The sequence below is a fragment of the Drosophila tropicalis genome, unplaced genomic scaffold, assembly GCF_018151085.1.
Source record: "Drosophila tropicalis isolate 14030-0801.00 unplaced genomic scaffold, ASM1815108v1 contig_845, whole genome shotgun sequence".
Classification (NCBI taxonomy): Eukaryota; Metazoa; Arthropoda; class Insecta; order Diptera; family Drosophilidae; genus Drosophila; species Drosophila tropicalis.
In genome coordinates, this window is record NW_027173338.1 from 6314969 (window position 1) to 6334824 (window position 19856).

At 38.9% G+C, this 19856-nt stretch overlaps 1 protein-coding gene and 1 long non-coding RNA gene across 2 annotated transcripts; one reads left to right on the plus strand and one right to left on the minus strand.

The window, feature by feature from the left end:
• Positions 1-363: 363 nt before the first annotated feature.
• Positions 364-16948, plus strand: bchs (WD repeat and FYVE domain containing 3 bchs). The gene is given in 20 exon segments (XM_068294355.1): positions 364-501; positions 3066-3418; positions 3484-3729; positions 3965-4319; positions 4382-4568; positions 4637-4841; positions 4900-6023; positions 6088-6664; positions 6666-7110; positions 7171-7750; positions 7812-9010; positions 9073-12449; positions 12518-12621; positions 12678-13590; positions 13656-13833; positions 13901-14110; positions 14173-14274; positions 14344-14478; positions 14540-14654; positions 14707-16948. Coding segments are annotated over 19 exon segments (10506 nt in total). The 5' UTR covers positions 364-501; positions 3066-3130; the 3' UTR covers positions 14873-16948.
• A 779-nt stretch (positions 16949-17727) lies between these two features.
• LOC137581366 (uncharacterized) lies at positions 17728-18328 on the minus strand. Its single transcript, XR_011033122.1, has 2 exons — positions 18167-18328; positions 17728-18101 (listed from the first exon to the last, which is right to left on the minus strand). It is a non-coding gene; the product is annotated as an uncharacterized lncRNA (long non-coding RNA).
• Positions 18329-19856: the final 1528 nt, after the last annotated feature.

A 19856-nucleotide genomic window follows, 5' to 3' on the forward strand; every position in this document is an offset into this window, starting at 1 on the left:
AAAAGTAAGTAGTAAGTTTTACTACTTTTTAAATTCAAATATTATCAACACCTTTTTTGAAATCTAACTGTCAAAGTGAATTGCAATATAGATGGCGCCACTTTAAATACTATCGATAATGTAATCGATAGATACTGGAATTGTCGAAACAAAGGGCTGGGCGAATTCTATATGGCCACACTATTCGGCAGTGTTGCCGTTTTTGGTATGTTTTCGGCTGGACTTAACTTATTTTCAAGAGCGAAACAGAAAATTTTTAGCTAATTTTTTTCGGATTTATATTATTTTGGCTTGTTTTTTTTTGGCAACACTGATGTTCGACTCTTTTGCTCGATGTTGTATCAACTTGGTATGGCCGCGAGGGCTGCATCGAACGACAACAAATTGTCCGAAAATTCATGTCAACATATTAGTGAAAAGTTAACGGAAAATGCAAAAAAAACATGTTTAAAATAAAACAAATGCAGCGACTAAGCAAAATAATTGCTAATAAACGTCGCGGTGAGTGCCAAAAGGATGAAAAATACGGTTTTCAATTCAAAGGATTCATTTTCTCATACAAGTGACTAGTGCTGTGCAATTACCTGTTTAGCTAACTGAAAATTGATTTTTACACATTGCTATTAATTAAGGTTTTTAATTCATAACTTTCTGTTGCTGTGAAACTTGCCAATGTTCTTGTTTAATACTCAAAAAGATTCGTTTTTTTTAATGCAAAAAAAAATTTGACCCACGATGTGCAAAAAGTGAAGAGAGCGAGAGTCCAAAGAAAAATCAATAAATTTTCTTTTCGTATCGTTTGTTTTGTCCGGGACTTCTTTTTCTCATATGTTATTCACTAAGACTCCCATTACACTTTTTATCTGTGCGAGAATTAAACAAATTTTGTTTTAGAAAGAAAATTTATTATAGCTTAACTTTGTGCAAATATTTTCGTGCGATTGCCACGAGCAAAACAAAAAAACAAATCTACGAACTAGCGTGTAATGGAAGAAAATAAAAAGATACCACTACTAAGAAGAAGAAGCAGAACTAGATGAACCGAGTGCAGCCGTTAGTTGGCCTAAATGTGTTGGCAAAAGCCGAAAAAAAAAACACTTTTGAATCTTTAGCTTGAATGATTTTTAACAGAAAAGATAAAACAACAACAGAATACAATAAAGTGAGCAAACAAGTGCGCATTAAGTAAAGGGCAAACAGCTGTTGCATTGCATCGATAACCTTTAATATAAACACAATATGCAATATAAAAGTTGTTACCGGAAACCAAAGTGGTTACATTGACTTTTAGATACCCTTACTATTGTTTTGACTATAATAAGGCAAAGCTTTTACGTGATTTTAATTTCATGGAATAGATAGACGTGCGAATGATCTATTTAATCTATAATTATAAATATTTGCAGTTTCTGTGTTTCTTGCTAAATTCAAAACTCATTTAGACGAACTCTGAAAGGAGTATGATCCAAAGTTTATACAGAAAAGTGCTCTAATAATTTTATCCTCCAAAGTAACCACAATAAAATAAAAACCCAGTTTTGCTCTATTAGTCACTAGCTACAAGTCATTAATTCGCTGCTAATCACGAAGTTAATAAGTCAATTATCAGCAAAAGCGTTTACAATTGTAACATACTTTATTTTCAAAGGGTATAAGCAGATGGATACAATAAGTTTTAGCCCCCACGCTTACATGTTTTCATATTTCCTCCTCCCAGATATACTCTCTTGCTCTCTCGCGCCCTCCCACTTGCAGTACACCCACCGACTTACCCATACACGGGCAAACGTTCGCACGTTCATTCACTTGTAAACAATGCGATTTTTAAGAGTCTCCAACAAAATAAAAAAAAAGATAACAATTTTCGCTCTCAGTCTGGGTATCTCCCTCTCTCAGTGTCTTCTGAATCATTCAGTGTGCGGTTTAAATTAAAACGGGTGCGAGTACAAATAGAATAGCTTCAACCAACAACAACTACAAATAAATTAAGTTTAATGTGCGGATGGATGATGTGATTTTCCAACTACATTCGGAACGCGCAACTTAAGCAACAATTCAATTTAAAGAAGGTTCGCCAACGAAATAACAAACAAAAACAAGTTCTCGCAAAGTTGCTAAATATTATACATATACAATATAAATTGATATAAGTAATATTTAGCATATGGAAGTGAAATGTCATCATATTTGAGTATTGTTGTGTTTTACGTTAGTTAATAGCTACTGTATTTCTCTACCTTTACTTAATAGCCATATGGTTAATTAGAAAGTTTTAATTGACTTCCCATATGTACTTAAGTACTTACTACGTGCTTAGTAGATAAAAATCTGTGAATGAAACATACATACATAAATGTATCTTCAGTGGCGTAGTGTGGGTGGATCACTGTCTCCTGTATCCTAACAATGTACTTACACCATTGGAAGTTTTTACATTGCTGGACCATATTTTTTTTTTGTTTGATCATGTGTATATCTATCTATATAGAAATATAGTTTTATAGTTTTGTGCGTAGAAAAATCTTAACAGTCGAAAAACCTAGTTTTGACGCCCCCCTAATAGTGGCGCCCAGGTTGATGCGCAACTGGGCCTACCCATCGCCACTCTACTGAGCCCCGCTCCAACTATTGCAGCATTTATATGTGGGACATGGCCATTTGGACGTTAATAGCCCAACGGCCTTCGTCCAAGTTTTATCTTGAATAAAATTGTAACACTCTGTTCTTTCTAATCCTGGATTAAGTATTAACTTAAGAGCAATTAAGGGGTTTCTATCATCTACATAAAACTTCACTCTTATTTGCGGATTTCTAATTAGTCATATAACTAATGTTTGCTAATAATTTTTTGATTCAACAAGGATTAATCTTGTATTAGTGATAGCTAAATTCTCTTAATCCACTCTTTCCCTCTTATTCATATCTTAAAGCTATATGGCCTTGTTCATACTAAATTTAAAGCACCTTTAAGAATTCTTATCTTTTTGAAACAATAATGAGATTGAATCACGTAACATAATAATCATCCTTTTAATGTATTTCAATGTTTTCTTCTCATTTAAAAGTCTAAGAAGCACTTACTAAAGTAACAAGAGCAAGAACAACAAGAGAAGTTTGAGAGCAAACCAAGATGAATGTGATGCGCAAGCTGCGCAGTGCTGCCAGCTCTGGTGGCAGCAGCAGCAGTAATAGTAGTAGTCCTGGCAACAGATCTACTTCAGATTCAACAAACCCAACATCATCATCAACTGGCGCCGCCAATGGACGCACAGGTGAAGATGCTCTCCTCGATGCCCGCATTCAAATGAGTTTGGCTACTTTGAAAAAACTCTTCAACGAGTATACACATCCCAAGGAACCACTCAGTGAACAGGAACGAGATGCCAAACTTTATGAAATGTTGCCATTATTTTGCAAGGTATTTAAAATAAGTTACTTAACAAGAAAAATATATTAAATAGATTATTTATGGTTTCTTTTCAGGTCTTTAGCAGCTGTCCAGCTAACGATATGAGTGAAAAGTTTTGGGATGTGGTGGCATTTTGTCAACAGGTCTCACGTCTAATGGTCAGTGAGATACGTAAACGGGCATCGAATCAAAGTACAGAGGCAGCTTCCATAGCGATTGTCAAATTCCTGGAAGTGGAGACAACCGAGGAAACAAGCAGCGGTTGGATGTTGTTGGCCACATTGAATCTATTGGCCAATGGTGATGTTTCGCTTATACAGGTGAGAAAGAAAGGTTTTCTAATAGGCTAGAAAACAATAAGGATGCAATAAGGATAAAACGCTGATTAAGCCGACATTATAGACGAATTGAGATAAGAAAACAAATAAAAATACAATTACAAAGATATTTTTAAACCTCTACTTAATGACTCTTTTAAACTACAGAATTTGTGAATCATTGTAGCAAAGTAATTTTTTGTGGTTTGTTGACTGATTCATCTTTACTTTTTTGCAGGTGATGACAGCTGCAGCTGTACCATCAACACTGGTGAAATGTCTGTATCTTTTCTTCGACTTACCCGTTGTGGACGACGATGAACCACTTGAAGATGGAGCCGCAATTAGTGATTTCAATGCACAGGAACGTCGAACATTGCTGCAAAAGGTTTTCGTTCAATTGCTGGTCAAATTGTGCTCATATCCCTATCCCGCCGATGAGTTAGCCCGCATGGATGATTTAACGTTATTATTCTCAGCCATAACTTCACCATGTCCTTTACAAAATGTTGTATGGCGTAAGAATGCAGCTGAGATCTTAACAACTATATCCAGACATGGTTTAACCGATCCCGTTGTTAGTTATATACATTGTAAGTAGGACAAATGATAATGAGAGATAGTTTACTGATTAATTAAATTTGCTTCGTTTTAGCCAAGGGCTGCATGGCTCTGTGTGTGGACAATATGCAACGTTTGACTTTTGGCAATCCCCTGGAGATTGTTGAGATGTTTGTCACTGTATTTTGTTTTCTCAAAGATTCTAGTCAAGTGTCACAGATACTAATGGATGATTTTCGTGCCTCCCAGGGCTACGTGTTTCTTAGTGATTTTCTGCTCAAGTAAGAGATTGACAAATCATTTGTGATTAGCTAAGTTTCTTTAATAATTTTTGTGCATTTGTTTTCAGATTTGATAACTCGCGTAGTCAATCATTGGAGATTCAGGCAGCTATACGCAATCTTGTATTAATGATCTCATCGCTCTGCATGTGCGGCTTCTATGAGCTAAGACCGCCGGCAGCCCAATTTAATACCGCATTCAAGTTGCAGAATTTTCAATTACCACAGGCAAGTTCAAGGGAGACTTGTGTGAGAAATGTTTACGCCTTTCAGGTAAGGATTTCATTTACGATTTCGGAGCCCTCTTATAATTTATATAATTTATCTGCAGGTTCTTCAAACAGTTTTTCTTAAGTCGACAACTCCAGCTCTTTGCTGCACCATATTAGATGCTATATCTCGAGTTTATCACTCGGAAAATGCCAATTACTTTATTCTCGAATCGGAGCACACATTGAGCACATTTGCCGAAAGGATTCACCAGAAGAGTCCACAAATTCAGGAGAAATTCTTTGATCTCTTAGAGTTTATAGTCTTTCAATTGAATTTTGTGCCGTGTAAGGAGTTGATTAGTTTATCTTTGCTGCTTAAACACAATCAATCGACATCGTGCAGCATTCTTTGCTTAAAGACACTCCTGAATATTCTACGACATAATAGTGTTTTTAAAGATGTCTATCGTGAAGTGGGCATCTTGGAGATTCTTGTTGGCTGCTTGAATCGTTATGCCGACCATGTTCAGGAAATAACCAATGGCGACGAGTCTCTGGTGATGGATGAGACACAACAGGAAGAGGACCAAAAACTATTGGACACATTGGGCAAACATGTATTGGAGGCACTCACCATGTTATTGGGCGGCGGAGCTAATAATAATGCCCAAATGTTTCGCGAATACGGAGGAGCCAAGTGTATACATGAGTTGGTCAAATTTAAACATTGTCGTCCTCAAGCTTTGGGCATAATACGTGAACTTATACTCTCCGCTGGCGGTGATGACGATATGCTGTATATACTCTCATTGATGCACAGCATTAGTCCACATCAGGTGGAGTTTAAAATACAGATCTTAAATATGCTCTTGGGCTGCCTCAAAGATTCACATCGCACACGTACTGTCTTCCGAAAAGTGGGAGGATTTGTCTATCTGACAAGTGTTTTTGTCTCATTGGATGGAAGTATGGCCCAGGCTCAACCAGGCATAACACAACAGGATCTCATCCTACTTCTGCAGATTGTGTGTCAGACTCTGGCAACAGCCATGAGATTCGAGCCGGCTAATGCCAAGTTCTTTCACCAGGAGATTAGCAGCAGCTCCCTCTGTGATACACTACGTCTTCTTGGTTGCTTTGGGGCAGCCACATCTCTACAGGATTTCACTGGTGTCTATGAACCGCAACAGTCGCTGCTAAAGTATTATCATGAGGTCTTCAGTGGAGACATCCTGAGTTTTAAGTGAGTTTTGTGACAGACTTTATATAAAATAATCCGCTAATTTTTCCTCTCTTTTTTACTGCAGCTTCTCCGAGGACGTACCTCATTCCCTATCATATGTTTGTGTAGTCTTTCGACTGCTTTACAGTATAGCTCTGGATAATTTTGAATCCCCTAATCTAAATGGTGTAATAACTTTATTCAATGATCCGCCATCGCATAATCGTTCGCCCAGTAAAGAATTGCTGGCTGCTGCTCCTGCACATCCAAGTCAATTGAATCTCACGCAACCCGCTCCAGAGCCGCGCATAGTTCATCCTGGCGTAGTTCTATGCATGCTCCAACTCTTACCAGGTATCGAAAATGATGATGCTCCGCTGCAGGCCGTACAGCTTCAGGTGTATCTCAGTGAAATCATAAAATCGCTAGTACGAAATGAACGTAATCAGCAAATTATGTGTGATCATGGATTGGCCGAGCTGTTGCTAAAGTTAACACGTCGTGCCCTTGCCGAGGAAATGCATCCACTGCACGTGCCCATGCAGTATATACTAGAACGTCTGGCGGCACAGGCTCTGCAACCCACAGAATTGCGTCAGTTTTTACGCTTGGGAGAACCTCTATCCTGTGCGGACATTGATCTTCAGCAGCCCTACAAGTTGGGGGGGTCCTGTGCCTCTGACACGAATCAAGACATTGGTGTCAATGACCACTCCACGAGATTTTCGGGCTCATGGTTCAAGCACATTGCCTCCATTTGTTGAATTGGACATGAATGCCGAAGGATTTGGATGTTTGTATTTGCCATCATTAGCGCCCCAGGCCACAGCAACAGCGGGTGGAACTATTGATGCGAATACAATTGGCGGCATCGGTGCTGGAGATCGTATCTTTCCACCGCAAACGGGTCTCACCTTCTCCACTTGGTTTTGTGTGGAGAAATTCTCCGATCCCAAAACAGATCCACATTGTGTGCGTCTGCTGACATTGGTACGAACAATTCATAACCCACGGGAAGAGAACTTGGCCTGTTTGTCTATTTTACTGTCTGCCAGAGATAAGGCGATTGTGGTGTCGACCCAAGAGACACTAGTTACCCCAAGAAAAAGTAAGCATAACTACTGAACTAAAATACTTAAATTTTTAATCCATAATTTTCATTTGTTAGGTATTGGCGATTGGGAACCAGAGGGGTCTGATGATGGCATTGCTCGTATATGGTGCCCAGATCTTCTGCATGAAGGCCAATGGCATAACTTGGTCGTTGTGCTGAATCGAGCTGTGCTCAAGAACTCAAGTTTATCGCTTTATCTGGATGGTGTACCGATGCACACACAAAAGCTTCATTACATAGCCCAACATCCGGGAGCAGGCAGTGCTAATCTTACATCGGCAACGCAAATATTTGGATATATAGGAACACCACCGATTTGGCGTCGCTATTCGAGACTCTGCTGGAAACAGGGAGTCTGTCATTTGCTCGAAGATGTTCTAACCCAGCAAACAGTGCAGACGATCTATCAATTGGGTCCGCATTACATGGGCTCATTGCAGGCACCCCAATTGGGTAAGCAATCAGAGCCCTTGGCTCCATTAGTTCCCGAAGACCGTGTGCTATTGGGACTCAATGCGAAGGCGGTATCCAAATTAACACTGGTGAAGATACGCAAGGTCTATAGTCGAGCGGATAACAAGAGCATTGCCAAACAGTTGAATATGAACTCTCATGAAAACGCCACGCCCATTAAGTATGAAAGAATGTGATAGATAAAGAGAAACATAATAATATTCCTATTTTTCTTGTTTTAGAATCCTTCACAACTCTGCTGGCCATTTGGCAGGCGCTGGACGCTCTTTAGGCGGTGTTGTGGTGGGCTATTTGGGTGTTCGTGTATTCAGTCCACATCCAGTCTCGGCCATGATAGACACCGTGGGTGGCTGCAATGTCCTCTTGGGCATCATTGCCATGGCCCAAGATGTGGAATCATTGTATGCCGGAGTGAAAGCCTTGACCTGTGTGGTGAGAAGTAATCGTGCAGCTCAAGCGGAAATGGATCGTAAACGTTGCTATCAGACACTGGGCATGTTCTTTAAGAAAAAGAAACATCTGCTTAACTCTCACATTTTGCACTTGACGTTTGGCTTGGTCGGCACTGTCAATAGTGGACAGGATATGTCAGCGATTCCCAACGTGACTGCATTTCAGGATTTACTATGCGATTTAGAGATTTGGCATAATGCTCCAAATGGTCTATTGCGCTCCCTACTCGAGCACTTGCTCGAATTGGTCGTGGAATCCAATGAGAAAAAGCAGAATGTGAAAATTATGCGAGATTTGCAATTGCTGGTAAAACTTTTGCACATCATAGCGTATATTCAGGATCATTCCACCAGGGAAATACTCTTCCAATTGCTTGAGACTCTCTTGGGTGGACAACCCAGGCATACGGATCTCTTGCTCTTTGGTCAGTATATTGCGTCCAAGTTGCCAAAAGCCCAACCCCCCGATGGCGTTGTGTCGGAACGGTCTGTGTTGCTACCTAGCATGAAACTTCCATTGGACGATCAGGAGTGTGTCGCTCAAAATATTTACTTACGCAATCGCTGTCTCTCCTTGGTCCATGGATTACTCTTCACACCACGCAACACTGTCAACTATGTCATTTGCGATGACATATCCAAAACTCTGGGCATGGATTGGTTACTGCTCTTCATGCAACCCCAAGTTCACTTCACCACCGTCATCATTGCTGTACGCATTCTCGTTGTGGTTTGTGCCAACGAAAGCTTCATGGTACGCTTCCGTGACGCCACCCATAACGGCGGCTATCTGCGATTCACTGAAATGGTTTCCCAACGTAAAATGATGGGCCTGGGTGCCCAGCAATTGAATCAACGTCCAACCAATGGCACCGGAACAGTTATAGTGGCCACACCGCAAAATACCATTCAACATTTACCCACCCAAATAGCTGGGGAAGTTCGACCCGCAGCTCTAAATATACCAGGTGAAAACTTTTAATAATTCGCTACTCTTATAATATTACATTCACATTGTTTTGTCTTGTAGGTTTCCAACTTCTCGAATGGCTGATGCAACATCATTTGGATGTGCCAGAATTATATTTCTTGGTAACGGCTTTGATAATGGGTCAACCAGTCAAAGTCCTGGCCACGGAGCACACCAAATTCGACTTGGATCGTGTGTGGTCCTTCCTTTGGGGCGCTCCGGTGTCAGCTAATACACAGTTGCCGAAACTAAATGTTTGCCCCGAGGCTGTTTGTGTACTCCTGGCCATGGTCAGGGCCATAGTCCATGGAGGAGAGTGTGCCACTTGGTTACACAGTCATCCCGAAACCATTATACAGCTTCTGTTCAGTTTGTATCAAAATCTAAGTGATTTTACACCCGTTATGATGGCTGGCGATGTTATTACCTCATTGGTGGCAGTGCTTTTCCCACAAGTCACACGTCAGCAGAAAGCTGCCGATTCGGAACCGAATAGTGGTGCTTCCACACCAACAGATGGTACGGGAAGCAGCTTTGTCTTGCCCACACCAGAATCTTTGCAAGCGGCGGCTTTGAATCAACCAAAACTGACGTCTCATCCCGTGTGTAAATGCATCATTGATTTTCTACGTGTGATAGTTGTTGACTCGCTAGGTTTGAATATGCATGGAAAGGCCACGCCTGTCATTGATATGGTTTTGGATGCTGCTCCCGAGACCGGAGAACTGCCATTGCAAGTGCAATACCAGACGCAGATCATCATTGCTCTGATGGACCATCTTCTGGCCGCAGATGTCCTGGTGGGCGAGCAGGCAGCGTTACCCTTGGTGCCCATTCTACAAAGTCAGACGCAACACATTGCCCCGAATGTCTTCTATCTAACTGCTCGCATTGTGGACAAACTGTGGCAAGGATGCCTCACTCGAAATCCTCATGATATCTTTGACTTTGTCATCAAGCTAATTGCACAGGCGAAAAGAAGATCCTCATCACTGTCATTGGAGCATTTGCATCATTCATTGAATCGTAGCATTTTATTTTTACTCTCCCGTCCCACCGATGATTCCATAGCTGAGCAAATGAGTGTCCTGGAGGCATTACATAAGATTATACAACATCGACTTCTAATCTTTGGTGCTGGCAATCATGAATTGGAGTTTATTGGATGCTTAACTTATTGTCTACTACAATTGACGGCTGACATGAAGATTGTTTTGGAGCCAGCCACAAGTCGTAATACCACATGGCATGTGAATCCACAAACCGAAACAACAGAGCCCAAAGATGAGGATCTAAATCAATTGCAAGGTCGCAATCTGATTGTTGGCGCAGCATTCCGGGTCTGGGAGGAGTTGTATGTCTGCAAGAAACCCGCCATTGAGGAGGTCTTCAAAATCTCACTTACTCCACCGCCACCAAATTCAAAGGCTCCAGATTTACATACCACCAGGGAGCAAGTAATGGAGCTGGCATCAAAGCTATGGTTTAATTATGTCGAGGCCGAGCGTAAGGCTTCCTACCGTGTGCCTTGGGAGCTCCATAATCAAATACAATCAAAGATTCAGAAGGTAACCGGGGGCCTGACTCGTCTGGCCAGTCGGACAAAGGTAAAAAAGGATGAACTGGTACGCACAAAGTCAAATATGAGTCGTGAAGCGGCCTATGAGTCCACTGGGATACATGTGCAATTAATTAAAGATCTACTGGATTTGCGATTGAAGCAATATCAACAAATGCTGCAGCACACTCAGCGTTATGTCTATCAAGATTGGGTGCAATCGGAGACAGAGTTGACGCGGGAACGCGGTTTATGGGGTCCTGCTGGCTGTTGTTCCCTCGATAAGTGGATATTGGACACGACTGAGGGACCGCATCGAATGAGAAAGAAAACCATGCGGAACGATGTATTCTATTTGCATTATCCGTATCGTCCAGAGCTCGAACTAGCCGATAATCGTCAGCTTAAGTACAAGGTGGCTTCAAGTTTGGATAGTAAAACCTATTTTCAACATGGTCCGCAACAGCCACGAATACTGGCCGATACCGGAGAGCATTCCATACAACAGCAAAGCTCTTTGGAGGCAGCCACAGCACATCGCTTAGAAGCCAGTAATTCAACATCGACCCCTCCACCGCCGGTTTCACCGAAATTGCTGCAACATCAACACCATGGAGCACCCTATCCCCAGGAATCTTTAGATGGCACAACCCAGGAAGATGATGAAGAAGAAGAGGACACTTCCATGACCAGCGAAAATGAGACTTTCTTGCGTTTGCTTGAAGAGCAAGAGAAGATAAGCTTCATGTTTCGTTGCGCTAGAGTCCAGGGTTTGGATACGTTTGAGGGTTTGCTCTTATTTGGCAAGGAACATTGCTATATAGTCGATGGATTTACGTTGCTGAAGAATAGGGAGATTCGAGACATAGATACACTGCCTCCGGGAGCCTATGAACCAATTATACCCAATTCGGGGGGGACCACCTCAACCACTTCGCGGGCAGTTAGTCATAAACTGAGACAGTGTTCGAAATTCGCCTATGAAGAGATACGAGAAGTCCATAAGAGACGATATCTTCTCCAGCCCATAGCATTGGAAGTGTTCTCCGAAGATGGTCGCAATTATCTACTCAGTTTTCCACGTAAGGTCAGAAACAAAGTGAACCAACGATTCCTTGCTCTGGCCACAGCGCTCAATGACAATGCCCAGCAATCGGTGGCTGGTCAGAAACGTACCGCCAGCGTGGAGCAAACATCTGGCATTTTCAGCGGCCTGATTGGCGAAACTTCTGTTACCCAACGATGGGTTCGTGGCGAAATCTCCAATTTCCAATATCTAATGCATTTAAATACGCTCGCCGGTCGTAGCTACAACGATCTCATGCAATATCCAGTTTTCCCCTGGATTCTGGCTGACTATGATTCCGAAGAGTTAGACTTTACGAATCCGAAGACATTCCGGGATTTCTCTCGTCCCATGGGTGCACAGGCTGAGGAACGTTTGGAGCAGTTCCAGAAACGTTTCAAAGAATGGGATGATCCACATGGCGAGACGCCACCATATCATTACGGAACTCATTATAGTTCGGCAATGATTGTCTGCTCATATTTGGTGCGACTGGAGCCTTTCTCTCAGCCGTTCCTCAAACTACAAGGTGGTCATTTTGATCTGGCCGATCGTATGTTCCATAGCATCAAAGAGGCTTGGTTATCGGCCTCAAAACTCAATATGGCCGATGTTAAAGAACTGATTCCCGAATTCTTCTACTTGCCTGAGTTTTTGAGTAATTTCAATAATTTCGATTTGGGCACCAAACAGAATGGCGAAACCTTAAATCATGTCATATTGCCACCTTGGGCCAAACAAGATCCCAGAGAGTTTATACGTTTGCACAGAAGTGCCCTCGAGTGCGACTATGTTAGTCAACATTTGCATTTGGTAAGACTGTAAATCGTATTTCACCATTTTTCTTTTAACTAAAGTATGTAATTTGGTCTTTGTTGCAGTGGATTGATTTGATTTTTGGTTGCAAGCAACAGGGACCCGCCGCTGTTGATGCTGTCAATGTGTTCCATCATCTCTTCTACGAGGGCAATGTGGACATCTACAAGTAATATTCATTTAACTCGTTACTCTAAGAATTGAATTAATATTGTGATCTTGCAGCATTGATGATCCTTTGAAAAAGAATGCCACAATCGGCTTTATCAATAATTTTGGCCAAATACCGAAACAGCTCTTTAAGAAGGCTCATCCCGCCAAGAAAATGGGCAACTCCCGGCACTCGGCATTAATTGATCCCACTGCTCTGATACAAGGAAACAGCACAGTACTTCAGACCGATCGCCTGTTCTTCCACAATCTGGACAATCTAAAGCCAAGCTTGCAGCCCATCAAAGAGCTTAAGGGCCCAGTGGGTCAAATATTACAACCAGATAAGACTGTTTTTGCTGTGGAACAAAATAAGGTTATGATGCCACCGTCATATACGAAATACATAGCCTGGGGATTCGCTGATCATTCTCTGCGTGTTGGACTGTATGACACGGATCGTGCATCGTTTGTTTCCGAGGCTGCTGCTCAGAATTCCGGAGAGATCCTTACCTGTGCCTGTCCCAATGCCAAAATGATTGTCACCGCTGGAACCAGTTCGGTTGTAACAATTTGGAAGTTCGATGCGAATCGTAAAAGTTTAAGTGTCCGACATTCTCTCCATGGGCACACAGATGCTGTCACATGTTTGGCGGCCAGCGCTGCTTATAATGTCATTGTGTCGGGCTCAAGAGATGGTACAGCCATTGTTTGGGACATGTCTAGATTCACCTTTGTCCGACAGCTGCGTGGACATGCTGGAGTAGTGGCGGCTGTGGCCATTAATGAGCTTACCGGAGAAATCGCCACATGTTCCGCCACATGGTTGCATGTTTGGTCCATTAATGGCGATGCTCTAGCTATGGTTAACACGTGTATTGGAAGTGCTGATCGAATGCAGCAAATTCTATGTGTGGCCTTCTCACAGATACGCGAATGGGATCAACAGAATGTGGTCATTACCGGCTCCACAGATGGTGTGGTTAGAGTAAGTAGTAACAAAATATATTCTAGTCGAGCAGACAAGATCATATATTCATACTTTGTTTACAGATGTGGTCTTTGGAACACACTCAAGTGCCTATCGATCGCAAACTCAAGCGCGGCATAGAAGTCAACTCCCAAGACAAACCTGATTCTGCTTCCGTTGATGACAACAAGGGCAATAAAGCAGACAAAATGGCAATTTTTAAGCAAATGAAGAGTCTATCACAACCAGAGGAACAACATGGTAAGCAAAATATTTAAATTCGCTTATAAAAACTTTTATTTGAACAAATTTCTGCCCAATTCTATAGACATTGTTAAATCCGCCTCGGAGAGTAGCATATCAGAGGCATCTCAACACAGCAATGAGTCTAGCAAATCTGCTGAGGCGAGTGTAAGCAAACTAGAGGCTCCTACAGAGCGTAGAAAGAGTTCCATATCGGGAGCCAAGTCACTGCACGAAATGAAATCCGCAACGGTTGAAGCACCAGGCAGCAGTTCAGATCACAAGGGAACTGATGGTAAAACAGAATAAGTTACCAAATAAATTACCTTGACTAACAAACTTTGAATGTACTTTTAGAAGAACACATTATAAGACCAAGTAAATCTGATACAAGTCTAACAGATGGTTTTGTTGTCATTGACAATGATCGACAACGTGGCGAGCAGGCACTAAGAAAGGGTAAAACACAAATTTTGTTTGCTTAAAACATACTTAAGTCAATTAATCCTCCTTTGTTTTTAATATTAGGCTTCAAATGGCAACGTCAATTAATGTTTAGATCGAAATTAACAATGCATACAGCCTATGATCGAAAAGATAATGCCGAACCGGCTAGTATAACAGCGCTAACAGTATCAAAAGATCATAAGATTCTTTATGTTGGTAAGTTTTTCAAACCAAAGTGATTATCCCTTTGATAAAGTTAACTTTCTTCCAATCTAAGGTGATGCCCGTGGTCGCATTTTTTCATGGAGTGTCACTGAACAGCCCGGCCGAGGGGTAGCCGATCATTGGTTAAAAGATGAGGGGGCCGATCAGTGTGTCAAATGCCACGTCAAGTGAGTAACAAATTGTGATTTCCATAACACTATTTATCACACACTTTTGCAGATTCACTCTATATGAGCGAAAACATCATTGCCGCAACTGCGGGCAGGTTTTCTGTAATAAATGCAGTCGCTTTGAATCTGAAATATCTCGTTTACGTATTATTAAACCTGTTCGAGTATGTCAGGCATGTTATAGTCAGTTGCGCACCAATTCGCTGGACAATTAGTTTAATTAACTTATTTATTTTTAAAAACATTTAAAAGACGTTTAGGAGCATTCAATGATTTTTATAATTGTATATTTCTTTTTTTTTAATCAACACAAACCATGGCGAGCTGACAACCAAAGGCTGTTATATGATTTTATATATCTTTTATTATTATAAATTATTTAAACAACAATACGATTTTTTTAACATATACACAAAGACCAGTTGCAATATAATTTATTTACTATTTATTTATTTTTTTTAACAAAATATTTATAATACACCGAATAAAGAAAACAATAATAAATGTTACTTATCTATTGTATATGTATGTATGTATATGCCGCAATCAAGAAAACCAATTTGTAAAGAAATATTGTAAACATTAATTATTTAGACAGAACAAGGTATGGTTATTAGCTCTATACCAATACCAAAGCATGTATTAAAAAAAACAACATATAAATAGCGTGAACAACGCACAAATGAATTAAACATTAAAGAAATTGTGATACAAGAACCTATAAAGAGATTTTTTTATAGATTTTTGTGTCAACATCAGAGATTATTTACACAAACACACACCCCATATATATAGACACACACACACACACACACACAATCTTAGTGAATATATCCTGTAGTTGAATGAGAAATCCTGAAAATAAATTTCTAAAATTAACTAAGCACCGCCAGTTGATATCAATTAATGACAAAAAATCATAACATTTTTCTAGCAAATTTGAAAGACAGACAAGAAAGCAGTTTTTGTAAGACAGAAACACATTTTTAGCACACAACACACAAACCTCACACGAATGAAACAAATACAAACAAAATAAGAAAGACGAAAAAACACTAATAGATCCAGCATTATTATTTTCGGCATTCCGAATTTTATATGCCTTTGCAGATTGTCAATTATCCAAATTTGGAAACTTTTTTAAAAGAAGAAGAAATTATAAAATTGTCCGATCGGTATTCATGTTAATTAAACAAAAACACTTCATTATTCTCTTCCCTAACTAATTGATTGCTGAGCTAATCCAATCTTTTTGCTGAACTAATCCAATCTTTAAATTTGATAAGTTTTATAACAACCTCTGCAGGGGTATACAACAAATTAACTATAATAAGCAATTATAAACGAAAATGTAATAAATGGGTCCTTAAAAAGAAAAGCAATATCTAAAAATTGCTAATTAATAAAGACATTTAACAATGTAAAGTAAAATAATATTAATAAATGTTTAGTAAAATAATTTTTCTGCTGTCGTAGGCAACAAAACAATCAAATTAATGAATGAAAAAAAAGGAATAATTTCAAAATTGTGTTCCCATATTGACAGCAGAATCTAATTATTGGAAAAATGTAAATATGAAAGACAAATAACGAAAGAATAAAACAATAACTCACAAGAAATGCAAAACTTTAGATAAACAAAATGGTAGTAGTGGTAAAAAAATAAATAAATATATATATATACGTATAAAATATATGAAATGTAAAATTTGGTATTTTGTAGAGCATCTACATGTTGCATTGATAATAATTTACAAACTACGATATACATATACATATATATGTACATATATGTAATGATCATGTTGTGGTAGCAGCAAAAAAAAAACCTTTCAATCTAATTACTATTATCAATTTGACTTTGCGAAAACCTTGTTAACCCAACCAAACTGAAGACTTAATGCAACATACACACAGAAACGAGAAATACACACTCTTATACAGGCAGACACAGAAAAACATTTCATTTCAAACTGTACCCAAATAAAAGACTTTACAAAATGTTTAAAATTTCAAATGAAAATCTACGAGGAAAACCTAGCCAATTAAGTCCAATACGAAGGAAACACCACATCAAAACGAAAATTAACTAAAAGGGCGAAGAAACAAAGCTGTATTAACTATAATAATTATTACAAATTTCAACAAAGCAAAATATTAAAAATACTGAATATATACATATATAAATATATTAATTGTTAGTTTGTGAAATGCGATACATTAAACACATATAAAACATATGCAAAATCAGAGAAAAATAAACTTTAATAAAATGAACAATGTTAACAAAATTATGAATTTTGATGTTTTCCAAGAAAATTTCAACAAAATGTTTCGAAAATGGCAGTTAAGCTCATCTTGAAGGTAAAGTATAACTAAGTATACATATGTATACGAATTGGAACAAACCATATAAGCAAAGTATTCCCATCAAAGAAAATTGACCCTTGTTAGGATATTTTGGAAGAGGATTATAAGTATCTTCCCTCTAGTAGAAAGTAACTAAGAGTTGAAGCTTGAAAATCATGCTGTCAGTTATCCTCAACATAGTTGCTGGTATTCCATTCTCAAGTTTTGTAAATGGGCACGAAAAGAACCAAATGACTAGTTTGGACTTATGATTGTAGTTTTTCATAGTTTTATTGTACCTACAAGATGTGAGAGGTTGAATACTATTGATGTAATAATCTATTAAATCAAATGTGTTGGTTTTTCCATACATTATTGACCCTTATCAAAAACTTTTACACTTTCTATTGATCGTTGTAAGATAATTCTTTTAGCAACTTTATGTATTATGCCACGGACAAGCTACAGCATTTGACATGCCCGACAGTAGGTCCTTGATCCTTGGATCTCAAAAAGAATCTCTTACAATCAGCCATTTCTATATAGTTTATCTCACCCGAAGCGTTTTTTGGAGTTTCAATAATCTTAAAAAGATTGTAGATTGGTAAATCAGGTATCAAACTTTAACTCAAACTGTGCTGAGGACTTCTAAACACTAATACCCTAAGTAATTCCATTATTTGGAGTTCTATGATTTCGAATGAATTTCAAAACTTGAAAATTGATTTGCTGCTTTGCTTGCTTTTATTTTGTCTAACTTATTTCCGACACATATTAAAGACCTTTAATGCTGATGTCCATTGCCATTGGGACTCCAAGAGGGATTACAATGTGCAGAACGGTTGTATGAGCACTGTCCTCCCGGACAGCAATTACCGCCAGGACAACAGGACGAATTGGGGTTAGGACATCTGCCGCCTCCACCACTAACACGTTGACATGAGCCATTCGAGCAGTTATAGCAGGCTTCAGTGCGACCAGAATTTGACCATTGTGGATTCCGGTTAGTGTTCATCTGGCTCTGGTTATAGTTGTTGTTGTTGTAATTATTATTGTTATAATAATAGTTATTGTTGTTGAAACCATCCATGGCGGCTAACGAAAAAAAAAAGTAAACCCAATGGCTCAAAATATTCCACAAATGACTTCATTTGTCTTACCAATTGCAAATATTTCTAAAAATTTAGCAAAGCAGCAAAAAAGAAAATAAACCAAAAATTTCGGAATTTATAAATTTTGTACTAAAAATACATGTGAATAGTTTGAATGTCGAGCGATGAATGAATGAACGAATGGGTTTAGAAAACACAAGGAAACATTCAATTTCGACAGCCTTGACGAGGCCTTCTCGACTATCGACTATATCCCTTTTCGAAATTCACACAGAGTTTGCGCTTAAAAAGTGGTGAGTATCCTGCAGAGGCGTGGCTTAGAACTCTTGTTCTCCGACACACACACACACACACATGTATATAGCAGGATATAAGAGAGAGACAGAGAATGAGGGGGAGTTGCCATGAAAAAAAATGCGACTTCTTGATGCCGCAAATTTGCCATGTGTATGTGTTGCAGGATCCAGGGGAAGTGGAAGGATGTCAAGGAGGATTTTGGATGGCACATCAACGTTGGGGTGGGGGAAGGGATATGGCTACCTATGTATGTTTGTGTGTGTGAGTTACTACTGACGTCGACATACAAAATGACTTTGCATTCTGACTGGTTAATATAACCGCAGGTTTCTATTAAGTGAGTAAAGGAGGAAGCTGGAGATGGCTTATATGAATGTGCGTGTGTGTGTATGTATATTGCATATATGTATATGAAATGGCCTGTGTAATATCTAAAAGCCTGATCCCAGAGAATTTACAAGGCTCCACCCCCTAAGACAAGACCATATACAAGACGCTAATCTATCTCATTGTGTATGTGTCAGTGTGTGTGTGCCACCGCCCAATACACAATGTCACAAAAGTCATTCCAATTTAGTTGAGAGTCAGTAAATCAACCCCTATCAACATACCAACAACATATCCAACAGACCCAATACTAATTTCGAGACTCGGAAACGAACTCAGCCAGTGCTAGTTGAGCAAAACGCCATTGCGGAAATGCCAAAAACGAGCCATATAGTACACACACACACACACACACACACACACACCAATAAATGGAATGACATACATATATATAGAGATCTCTATAGTCATTTCTTATGTTAAATCATCTCAACAGAATGAAACTCTGTTTCAAATCGATAAGAATATGTGTTAACAATAAAGATACAAAATATCAACTATTTAAGTAAAATTTTAACTATGTTTTGTGATGAATGGATAAAGAGATCTTAATTTGTATTTGTATGTATACATATTCCATCAGATGGAATCATCAGATCTTGCATGAGCAATTCTTTTTTCTGCATACATTTGGGCGTGGATACTCTAACCAAATGACTCCAAAGTGGTTCAAATTTTAAAACAAAGCTAAGATCAATAAATTAAAAAGCTTAAAGCGAAAATAATCTAAAAAATTTGTTAAATAAGTTATTGCTTATTCTTGAACACCTTTTTTCCATGCATAATTTTAATAAAAGTTCAGATTTGCATAAAATTTGTTTAAATATTTTCAATATTTTAACAATTATTTACTTACTTTGAAAAGCTCACAAGAAGTATTTTGAAAGATTCCGAAATATATTTGAAAAACAAATGCATAACCTATGTAAAGTCTTTAAAAATTTAGAAAAGTCTTTCAAAGCTCTTTAAAAACATAATTTTGTTTTAAGAATTTCTTGAATTCAACAAATTATATAACTTAAATTTAATTTAAGAACCATTAAAACTTCAAGAA